Source organism: Calidris pugnax, unplaced genomic scaffold (assembly GCF_001431845.1).
Source record: "Calidris pugnax isolate Ruff unplaced genomic scaffold, ASM143184v1 scaffold1022, whole genome shotgun sequence".
Lineage (NCBI taxonomy): Eukaryota > Metazoa > Chordata > Aves > Charadriiformes > Scolopacidae > Calidris > Calidris pugnax.
The window spans coordinates 12772-23349 of NW_015091653.1; the positions used below are offsets into that span (position 1 = coordinate 12772).

General features: G+C 68.7%; 1 protein-coding gene across 1 annotated transcript in view; it reads left to right on the forward strand.

Moving 5' to 3' along the window:
* CAD (carbamoyl-phosphate synthetase 2, aspartate transcarbamylase, and dihydroorotase) overlaps positions 1–10578 on the forward strand; it is a 16772-nt gene that overhangs the window by 3656 nt on the left and 2538 nt on the right. The window contains exons 4-41 of the mRNA XM_014961923.1: positions 90–275; positions 363–475; positions 603–748; positions 840–971; positions 1124–1357; positions 1470–1691; positions 1965–2153; positions 2362–2486; positions 2579–2712; positions 2797–2909; positions 2999–3249; positions 3327–3573; positions 3681–3779; positions 3914–4138; positions 4224–4406; positions 4501–4719; positions 4802–4969; positions 5041–5223; positions 5307–5411; positions 5491–5742; positions 5928–6009; positions 6177–6343; positions 6416–6580; positions 6665–6796; positions 6892–7093; positions 7186–7376; positions 7444–7584; positions 7685–7780; positions 7853–7994; positions 8120–8167; positions 8609–8653; positions 8748–8902; positions 9009–9083; positions 9194–9406; positions 9830–9955; positions 10038–10193; positions 10278–10379; positions 10468–10569. Of these exons, the coding sequence (XP_014817409.1) occupies positions 90–275; positions 363–475; positions 603–748; positions 840–971; positions 1124–1357; positions 1470–1691; positions 1965–2153; positions 2362–2486; positions 2579–2712; positions 2797–2909; positions 2999–3249; positions 3327–3573; positions 3681–3779; positions 3914–4138; positions 4224–4406; positions 4501–4719; positions 4802–4969; positions 5041–5223; positions 5307–5411; positions 5491–5742; positions 5928–6009; positions 6177–6343; positions 6416–6580; positions 6665–6796; positions 6892–7093; positions 7186–7376; positions 7444–7584; positions 7685–7780; positions 7853–7994; positions 8120–8167; positions 8609–8653; positions 8748–8902; positions 9009–9083; positions 9194–9406; positions 9830–9955; positions 10038–10193; positions 10278–10379; positions 10468–10569 (5866 nt within the window). The remainder of the gene's footprint in view (positions 1–89; positions 276–362; positions 476–602; positions 749–839; positions 972–1123; positions 1358–1469; positions 1692–1964; positions 2154–2361; positions 2487–2578; positions 2713–2796; positions 2910–2998; positions 3250–3326; positions 3574–3680; positions 3780–3913; positions 4139–4223; positions 4407–4500; positions 4720–4801; positions 4970–5040; positions 5224–5306; positions 5412–5490; positions 5743–5927; positions 6010–6176; positions 6344–6415; positions 6581–6664; positions 6797–6891; positions 7094–7185; positions 7377–7443; positions 7585–7684; positions 7781–7852; positions 7995–8119; positions 8168–8608; positions 8654–8747; positions 8903–9008; positions 9084–9193; positions 9407–9829; positions 9956–10037; positions 10194–10277; positions 10380–10467; positions 10570–10578) is intronic.

The following is a 10578-nucleotide window of genomic DNA, read 5'->3' on the forward strand; positions in this document are numbered from 1 at the left end:
ATGAAGTGAGTTGGGGGGGGGCCCAAAGGGGAGGGTCACCAAGCGGGGGGGGTCCCGGGGGCTGCCTGACGCCCGTCCCCACCACCCAGGTACGGGAACCGTGGTCACAACCAGCCGTGCCTGCACGAGGACACGCGGCGCTGCTTCATCACGGCGCAGAACCACGGCTTCGCGGTGGAGGTGGGCAGCCTCCCCCCCGGCTGGACACCCCTCTTCACCAACGCCAACGACGGCTCCAACGAGGGACTCGTCCACCAGCACAAGCCCTTCTTCAGGTGGGCGCGGGGCCGTGGCTGGGGGGCTCAGGGGGGTTTTGGGGCTGTGCCCTACCTGACCCACCCTCCTCCCCCTCCTCTCCACAGTGTCCAGTTCCACCCCGAGCACCGTGCTGGCCCCACAGACCTGGAGGGGCTCTTTGACATCTTCCTGGGGGCGGCGCGGGACCTGCGGAGTGGGGACGGCAGCGCCCGGACCGGTGGGTCGGGGTGGGAAGGGGTGGACGGACCCTGGGGTCCGGGGTGGCAGCACTGGGGGCATGGGCAGGACCGTGGGGCTGGGTCTGTGCAGGGGGGTCCCAGCGTGTCCCCTCCCGTCCCCCCCAGTGCGGGAGCGCCTGCGGGACTGGCTGACCTACGAGGAGGGGCCGGCGGGGGGGCAGGATGCGGCCCGTCCCCGCAAGGTGCTGATCCTGGGCTCCGGTGGCCTCTCCATCGGGCAAGCGGGAGAGTTCGACTACTCGGGGTCTCAGGTGAGAGCCCACCCCAGGGACACGGGGCTGGGTGGGGGGAGCCCAGGGCCACCAGCCGTGACCGCTCTGCCCCCTCCCACCCCCCGGTAAGGCCATCAAAGCGCTGAAGGAGGAGAACATCCAGACGGTGCTGATCAACCCCAACATCGCCACGGTGCAGACCTCCAAGGGGCTGGCCGACAAGGTCTACTTCCTCCCCATCACCCCCGAGTACGTCACCCAGGTGAGCACCACGGGGGTCGGCTTGGGGGGCACAGGGACAGGGGGTCCGAGGGCTGGGGGATGGCAGGGGGCCAGCTGGAGGGCACAGGGCATCTTCTGTGGGGCAACTGTGGGTCCCTGCCCCACTGCCCTGTGTCCCCCCTGTCCCCCCAGGTGATCCGGAACGAGCGCCCCGACGGGGTGCTGCTGACTTTCGGGGGGCAGACGGCCCTGAACTGCGGCGTGGAGCTCACCAAGGCGGGCGTGCTGGAGCGGTACCGCGTGCGGGTGCTGGGCACCCCCGTGGCCTCCATCGAGATGACGGAGGATCGCAAAGTCTTTGTGGAGAAGATGGAGGAGATCGGGGAGCACGTGGCCCCCAGCGAGGCCGCTGCCTCCCTGGAGCAGGTCTGGGGGTGGGATGGGGCGCCTGTGGGGCAGGGCTGTGGGGCAGGCAGGGTGTTGTGTGTGTGTGTGTGTGTGTCCCACCTTCCCGTGGTGACCCCGTTGCTCCCCACAGGCGCTGGCGGCGGCCGAGCGGTTGGGGTACCCGGTGCTGGTGCGCTCTGCCTACGCCCTGGGGGGGCTGGGCTCCGGCTTTGCCAACAACCGGGAGGAACTGGTGGCACTGGTGAGCCAGGCCTTCACCCACACCTCCCAGGTGCTGGTGGACAAGTCCCTGAAGGGCTGGAAGGAGATCGAGTACGAGGTGGTGCGAGATGCCTACAACAACTGCGTCACGGTATGGGATGGGAGAGACCTCCCCCCAGGGGGGGTGATGGGGGAAGGGGTGCTGGGGGGTTCCCCAGCCCATTCTGGTTGCTCTGCCCCTCAAGCCAGACCCCTCACGCCTGGGGGGGCTGCAGCACATGGGCTGTGCCGGGGGAGAGATCATTGTCAAGCCCCCATCGGTCACCGGGGCAGGGGAGGGGGCGGTGGGAACCAGGAGGGGACCCACTTGGGGCAGTTGGGACCCCGGCAGCCTGTGGTGACACCCCCCTGCCCCCCTTCCCAGGTGTGCAACATGGAGAACCTGGACCCGCTGGGGATCCACACGGGGGAGTCCATCGTGGTGGCCCCCAGCCAGACCCTCAACGACACCGAGTACTTCCTGCTGCGCCGCACGGCCGTCAAGGTGGTGCAGCACCTGGGCATCGTGGGGGAGTGCAACATCCAGTTCGCCCTCAACCCCGAGTCGGAGCAGGTGGGTGCAGCTCCCCGAGGGTCCCCGGACACCCCCTCCCCAGCACTGGGGGTCCTGGGTCCAGGTCTTGCCCCACGGGGCTGTCCCTCCCTGGTGTCCCTCCAGGACTTGGTGGGGTCTGATGGCCACCCCTTCCCTAGCCCCATAGCCCCTCAACCTTGTGCTACGGGGGCCACCCCACTCACTTGCCTGCTTGCCCCCCTCCCAGTACTACATCATCGAGGTGAACGCCCGGCTCTCCCGCAGCTCCGCTCTGGCCAGCAAGGCCACTGGCTACCCGCTGGCCTACGTGGCTGCCAAGCTGGCCCTGGGCATCCCCCTGCCCCTCCTCAGGTAAGGGGCACCGGCTGCGGGGTGGGATGGGGGAGTGGTCCTGTCCGCCTCCCCTTGTCCCCCTCACGCTGACCCCTTGTCCCCCTCCCCAGGAACTCGGTCACCAACTCCACCACGGCCAACTTTGAGCCCAGCCTGGACTATTGCGTGGTGAAGATCCCCCGCTGGGACCTCAGCAAGTTCCTGCGGGTCAGCACCAAGATCGGCAGCTCCATGAAGAGCGTGGGTGAGCCTGGGGGGGCCGGGTGGGCAGCGTGGGTGGGCATGGGGTGGGGGCGCAGGGTATGGCCACTGACAGCCCTGTCCCCAGGGGAGGTGATGGCCATCGGGAGGAACTTCGAGGAGGCTTTCCAGAAGGCGCTGAGGATGGTGGATGAGAACTGCGTGGGCTTCGACCACACCGTGAAGCTGGCCTCAGATGTGGTGAGCGCCGGGGCTTGGGATGGCATTGGGGGGTTTTGGGGCCATCTTGCCCCCCACCTCCCGACCCTGCTCACCCCCCTGCACGGCAGGAGCTGGAGACACCGACAGACAAGCGGATCTTCGTGCTGGCGGCCGCGCTGCGGGCCGGCTACTCCATCGAGCGGCTCTATGAGCTGACCAAGATCGACCGCTGGTTCCTGCACAAGATGAAGAACATCACGGACCACGCGGTGCTGCTGGAGTCCTACCGCGAGGGGCAGAGCCCCATGCCCCCCGCCGTGCTCCAGCGGGCCAAGCAGCTCGGCTTCTCCGACAAGCAGGTGGCCCTGGCCGTCCTCAGGTACCGTGGGGAGGAGGGGGGTTGTCCCGCTCTGCGCCCCGTGCCCCCCGTCCCGGCGCTCACTCTGCCCCTCGCAGCACCGAGCTGGCCGTGCGGAAGATGCGGCGCGACCTGAAGATCCTGCCGGTGGTGAAGCAGATCGACACGGTGGCGGCGGAGTGGCCGGCCCAGACCAACTACCTGTACCTGACCTACAACGGCACCGAGCACGACCTGGCCTTCCGCGAGCCCCACGTCATGGTCATTGGCTCCGGCGTCTACCGCATCGGCAGCAGCGTGGAGTTCGACTGGTGTGCCGTCGGCTGCATCCAGGAGCTCCGCAAGGTTGGCCGGGACCATGGGGTCTGTGGGTTGGGGGTCCCCGGTGAGGGGAAGGGGCTGGGAAGGAGCAGGAGGTCCCTTGGCCTCACCTCGTCTCACTGCCCCTGTAGATGGGCTTCAAGACCATCATGGTGAACTACAACCCCGAGACGGTGAGCACCGACTACGACATGTGTGACCGCCTCTACTTTGACGAGATCTCCTTTGAGGTGAGCGGGAATGGGGGGTCCTGTCTGCCGTGGGTCTGGGTGGAGGTCGCCCTGGGACCTGCTGGAGATGGGGGTGAGGTGAGGGCTGCGGTGGCCCCCGTCCCAGCCACCCCTTGTTCCCTGCCGTGTTGCAGGTGGTGATGGACATCTACGAGCTGGAGAACCCTGAGGGCGTGATCCTGTCCATGGGGGGGCAGCTGCCCAACAACATCGCCATGGCCCTGCACCGGCAGCAGTGCCGCATCCTGGGCACCTCCCCGGAGGCCATCGACTCGGCCGAGAACCGCTTCAAGTTCTCCCGCCTGCTCGACTCCATCGGCATCAGCCAGCCCCTCTGGAAGGAGCTCTCTGACATGGAGGTGAGGGGCACGGGGGGCTGATGGGGCTGTTCCAGGAGGGGACCGTTCCTCGGCATGTCCCCTAAGGGCACCGTCTCTCCTGCAGTCGGCCAAGCACTTCTGCTGCAAGGTGGGGTACCCCTGTGTGGTGCGACCCTCCTACGTGCTGAGCGGCGCCGCCATGAACGTGGCCTACTCGGACAGTGACCTGGAGAAGTTCCTCAGCAACGCTGTGGCTGTGTCCAAGGAGCAGCCCGTCGTCATCTCCAAGTTCATCCAGGAGGCCAAGGTCCATCCAGGAGGCTGCTCCAGCTCTGGGGTGCCCCTACTCCCTGCAGTCCCCCCACCCCAGTGCTGGGTTGTGACCGTGTTCCTGCTCACAGGAGATCGACGTGGACGCAGTGGCCTGTGATGGGGTGGTGGTGGCCATCGCCATCTCGGAGCATGTGGAGAATGCCGGGGTGCACTCAGGCGACGCCACGCTGGTGACGCCCCCCCAGGACATCACCCCTAAGACGCTGGAGCGCATCAAGGCCATTGTCCACGCTGTGGGGCAGGAGCTGCAGGTCACCGGGCCCTTCAACCTGCAGCTCATCGCCAAGGTGCCTTAGCTGGGGGGCTGCACTGGCGGGGGGGGGGATGCCCTGCAGTCCCACCTGCCTCACACTGTCCCCTCTCCCCCAGGATGACCAGCTGAAGGTGATCGAGTGCAATGTCCGTGTCTCCCGCTCCTTCCCCTTTGTCTCCAAGACCCTTGGGGTAGACCTGGTGGCCCTGGCCAGCCAGGTGATCATGGGTGAGGACGTGGAGCCCGTGGGGCTGATGACGGGCACGGGTATTGTCGGTGTCAAGGTGAGCAGGGGCCGTGGGGACCAGGCTGGGGCCTGTGTCTGGGCAGCCCCTGAGCCCCCCTTGCTCCCCAGGTGCCCCAGTTCTCCTTCTCACGCCTGGCGGGCGCCGATGTGGTGCTGGGCGTGGAGATGACCAGCACGGGCGAGGTGGCCTGCTTCGGGGAGAACCGCTGCGAGGCTTACCTGAAGGCCATGCTCAGCACTGGCTTCAAGATCCCCAAGAAGAACATCCTGCTGACCATCGGAAGCTACAAGGTGCGTGGGGCAGGGGTGGGGGATGAGGTGGGGGCTGGGGTGTCCCCCCCCAACCCCTCTGACCATCCCTGGGGTTGTTGCAGAACAAGAGCGAGCTGCTGCCCACAGTGCGGACCCTGGAGAGCCTGGGCTACAAGCTGTACGCCAGCCTGGGCACCGCCGACTTCTACACCGAGCACGGCATCAAGGTCAGGGCTGGGGGAGCCGGGGGGTGCCAGGGGTGCCCCTGGAGGGGCACGGGGCCCTGACGGACTTCGCTGCCGGCAGGTGATGGCCGTGGACTGGCACTTTGAGGATGCGGAGGGCAGCGAGGCTGGTGCCCGAGAGACCCAGCAGCGCAGCATCCTGGACTACCTGGCTGAGAACCACTTTGAGATGGTCATCAACCTCTCCATGCGCAACTCGGGGGGACGCCGTCTCTCCTCCTTCGTCACCAAGGGGTACCGCACCCGCCGCCTGGCCGTTGACTACTCAGTGCCCCTCATCATCGACATCAAGTGCACCAAGCTCTTCGTGGAGGTGGGATGTGGGGGAGGAGCAGGGGGGACAGCAAAGAGGGGGTTGGAGGAGGGGAGTCCCGTGGTGAATAGTGTGGGGTGGGCGCTGTGCATGGGCATTGCCATGGGAGGGTTGGTTTTGGGGTATGTCTTGGGCAGACACCCCCATCCTGGCCAGGTCCTGCCTCATGGCTGCTCCCCCCGCAGGCACTGGGGCAGATCGGGGCAGCCCCCCCACTGAAGATCCATGTGGACTGCATGACGTCCCAGAAACTCATCCGCCTGCCGGGTAGGTGGGATGGAGGCCACGGTGGTGGCCAGGAACCCCGAGGGTGCAGGATGGAGCAGGGGCAGCACCGGGAGCTGCGGGGAGAGGGGACATTTCCCTGCACTGCTGGGGTGTCCCGTGCCCCCTGCGGTGGGGGGCTGCCCCTGCTGACACTGCCCCCTCCCCAGGGCTGATCGATGTCCACGTCCACCTCCGCGAGCCGGGCGGCACCCACAAGGAGGACTTTGCGTCGGGCACGGCGGCCGCCCTGGCCGGCGGCGTCACCATGGTGTGCGCCATGCCCAACACCAGCCCCGCCATCACCGACGCCACCTCCTTCGCCCTGGCACAGAAGGTGAGGGGCTGACCACCCCGGGGACCCACGGTGGGGCTGGCCACCAGCACTCACTGCCGCTTGCCCCCACAGCTGGCCGAGGCCGGGGCCCGCTGCGACTTCGCCCTCTTCCTGGGGGCTTCCTCGGAGAACGCCGGGGTGCTGGGACCCCTGGCCGGGGCGGCCGCTGGGCTCAAGATGTACCTGAACGACACCTTCTCCAGCCTGCGGATGGACGACGTCTCGCTGTGGATGGAGGTGAGCCACCACGGGTGGGGGCTGGCCCGGGGTCGGACCTGGTTCCTGCCGCCAGTGCCCACCAGCCCTGTCCCCCCCCTCTAGCACTTCGAGCAGTGGCCGCGGCACCTCCCCGTGGTGGCACATGCCGAGCGGCAGACAGTGGCCGCCGTCCTGATGGTGGCCCAGCTGTACCAGCGCCCTGTGCACATCTGCCACGTGGCCCGCAGGGAGGAGGTGAGCGGCGGGGGAATGGTGGGACCATGTGATGGGGGGTGTGGGGCTGTTTGGGTTCCCCTCTCACCGTGCTCCCCCCTCGACCACTCCCCCAGATCCTCCTCATCAAGGCAGCCAAGCAGAAGGGGGTGCCGGTGACCTGCGAGGTGGCCCCGCACCACCTCTTCCTGAGCCAGGACGACCTGGGGCGCCTTGGGGAGGGCCGGGCGGCCGTGCGGCCGGCGCTGGGCACCCGCCAGGACGTGGAGGCACTCTGGGACAACATGGACACCATCGACTGCTTCGCCACAGACCACGGTGAGCCCTGGGGAGGACGGTGGCTGTGGGGCGGGAGCGTGGGGTGGGGATGGCAGTGTGGGATGGTGATGGTGATGGTCCCCATCCTGCAGCCCCCCACACGCTGGAGGAGAAGCAGGGGCCAGAGCCCCCCCCCGGCTACCCCGGGCTGGAGACCATGCTGCCGCTGCTGCTGACGGCCGTCTCCGAGGGACGGCTGACGGTGGAGGACATCATCCAGCGCCTCTACGAGAACCCCCGCAAGATCTTCGGGCTGCCGGCGCAGGAGGACACCTACGTGGAGGTGGGTCCCTGCCCACCCACCCTGGTCTGTCCCTGTCCCTGCTGCCTCTGACCCGCTGTGCCCACAGGTGGACCTGGAGCACGAGTGGATCATCCCCAGCCACACGGCCTTCTCCAAGGCCCGCTGGACCCCCTTTGAGGGCATGAAGGTGAAGGGGACGGTGCGGAGGGTGGTCCTGCGCGGGGAGGTCGCCTACATCGACGGGCAGGTACGGCCCCGGGTACCCTTCCCCCTGCATCTCGAGGGTCCCACCATCACCCTCCCCATCACCCTCCCCATCACCCCCCCCACCTCCCCCATGGCTGCAGGTGCTGGTGCCCCCCGGCTACGGGCAGGACGTGAAGAAGTGGCCCTCAGGAGCTGTGCTGCCGCCACACGCGGCCCCCGCCAAGGAGAGCGTGAAGGTACCGGGGTGCTCGGGGCTGGGATCGGGGGTCCTTGCCCCACCCCGGCTCCAGCTCGCCCTCTCCCCACAGACCCCCGAGCGGCCCCGGCACGTGGCAGCCGGCGAGATGCTGCGTGGCCGAGCCTCCAGCCCCCGCCGGGCCGGCCCCATGGGTGAGGGGCGCTTCCACCTCCCACCCCGCATCCACCGGGCATCCGACCCCGGGCTGCCAGGTAGGGGGGCGTGCGGGGTGGCGGGGTGGGGGCGGCCGGTGGGCGGGGGGCAGCGAGCCCCCAGGACCGGGTCTGTGGCCGTGGCCGGATGGCCCTGCTGACGCTGGCCCTTGTGTCCCGTTCAGCGTTCCGGAGGCTGGGATTCGTGCAGCGCCCGGGCGCCCGAGGCACCGGTAATGTCGGGGGGGACACTCACTCAATGAGTCGCGGCCGTACTAATGGCACTAACCGCAGCCGATGAGTGCATCCCCTCCCCCAGGTGCCGCGCTGGCCCCGGGCTGACCACACTGCCCCGGCTCCCTGTCTTGGGGCCGGGCACCACGGAGCAGGGCATGGCCATGCCAGCCCACTCCCCTCCCGGCCCGCGCGGCACCTCGGGGACCCCTCGTCTGCCAGTGTGATTTGGGGTTGCGTCCGATTGGGTTTTTGCGGGGCGCGTGGGGAGATGGACGTGCTGCTATGCCGGGGCTTGGCTCGCCCCGTCTCTGGGCGGCCATCACCCTGGCGTCGGGCCACGCGGTGCTTTCACTTGGTGCTGCTGAGTGCCGGGAGGGCTGTGCCGCGCTGCAGCCACCTGCACCCCCTGACACCGCTGCTCCCCTCTCCCACCGCAGCCGAGGACGCCCGGGACAAGGCTGGCAGGAAGGTGGCGGAGGCAGGTGAGTGCCCTGGGGGTCCGGGGGGTCCCGCAGTGGCCGGGCTGGGCTCTGCATTCACCCCCCGCGGGCTGACCGTCTGCTCTCGGTGCCGCAGATCCCACTGCCATCCAGGACAGCTACTTCTACCCGCCGGGCCCCTTCCCGCGCCAGGCGTCCCCCCAGGGCACACCCCACTTCCAGACCTCCCCACTGCTGCACCCCCTCGTCGGGCAGCATGTCCTCTCCGTCCAGCACTTCTCCAAGGAGCAGGTGCCTGGGTACTGGGGGGGGTGGGCTCCCAGGGGGCACCCAGCTTCCTGCACCCCAGGGGGGTGCCGTGCTCGCCCCGTCTGAGCCCACCCCTCTGTCCCCACAGTTGTCACATCTGTTCAACGTGGCGCACACCCTGCGCATGCTGGTGCAGAAGGAGCGGAGCCTGGACATCCTCAAGGTGAGCTGGGCATGGGGGGGTTGCCCAGGCACCCCGAGATGGGCCATGGGAGCCCTGCGCCGGACACGAGCACCCCGGGCTCCCCAAGGTGACATTGCATCCCCCTCCAGGGCAAGGTGATGGCGTCCATGTTCTACGAGGCCAGCACGCGGACCAGCAGCTCCTTTGCGGCGGCCATGAGCCGGCTGGGCGGCTCCGTCCTGTCCTTCTCGGAGGCCACCTCCTCGGTGCAGAAGGGAGAGTCGCTGGCTGACTCCGTGCAGACCATGTGCTGCTACGCCGACGTGCTGGTGCTGCGGCACCCCCAGCCGGGCGCCGTCGAGGTGAGAGGGGCTGGGGGGGGCCACCTCCAGCCCTGGAGGCGTTGGGAGTCCTGCCCTGATGGCAGGGGTGGTGATTTGCACGATGGGGCAGTGTTGTGTCCCCTTGCGGGGCGGGCTGGGCAGGTCCTACCCTGGCCACGTGGGGCCAGGGGGGGCTACCTCCACCCCTGAAGGTGCCGGGGGTCCTGCCCTGGTGGTGGGGATGGTGACCTGCTGTGGGGCAGGGCCGTGTCCCCCTGTGGGGCTGGGGGGACATGTCCAGCCATGAAGGTGTTTGGGGGGACACAACCTGATGGTGGGGACGGTGACCTGCACTGTGGGGCAGGGTGGTGTTCCCCTATGGGGCAGGTCCCACCCTGTCCCCTGTGGGTCTGGGGGGGCCGTGTCCTGCCGGCGCTGAGCCCCCTGCCCGTGCTGCCCCAGCTGGCCGCCAAGCACTGCCGCAAGCCGGTGATCAACGCCGGGGATGGGGTGGGGGAGCACCCCACGCAGGCGCTGCTGGACATCTTCACCATCCGCGAGGAGCTGGGCACCGTCAACGGCATGACGGTAGGGCACGGGGGGCCAGGGAGGGGGGATGTGGGGTTGAAGGGCCCTGCCCGGGGTCTGACTGAGCAAGGGCTGTCCCCAGATCACCATGGTGGGCGACCTGAAGCACGGGCGCACGGTGCACTCGCTGGCCCGGCTGCTCACCCAGTACCGCGTCAACCTGCGCTATGTCACCCCCCCGGGCCTGCGCATGCCCCCCGACATCACCAGCTTCGTGGCCTCCAAGGGCATCAAGCAGGTGGGTATGGGGGTTTGGGGACAGTAGGGGGGTGTCAGGGGCCCACACGCCCCCACCCTGGCCCCACTGACGGTGCTGCCACAGGAGGAGTTTGGGAGCATCGAGGAGGCGCTGCCGGACACCGACGTGCTCTACATGACCCGCATCCAGAAGGAGCGGTTCCGCCTGCCCGAGGAGTACGAGGCCGTGAGTGCTGGGGGGGAACGAGGTGGGGGAGCTTTGGGGGGGGTCTGGCCCCGGTGGTGGCTCAGGGCTGTGTCTCCCCCTCCCGCAGTGCTTTGGGCAGTTCATCCTCACCCCCCACATCATGACCCGCGCCAAGGAGAAGATGGTGGTGATGCACCCCCTGCCCCGCGTCAACGAGATCAGGTGGGGGGCTGGGGGG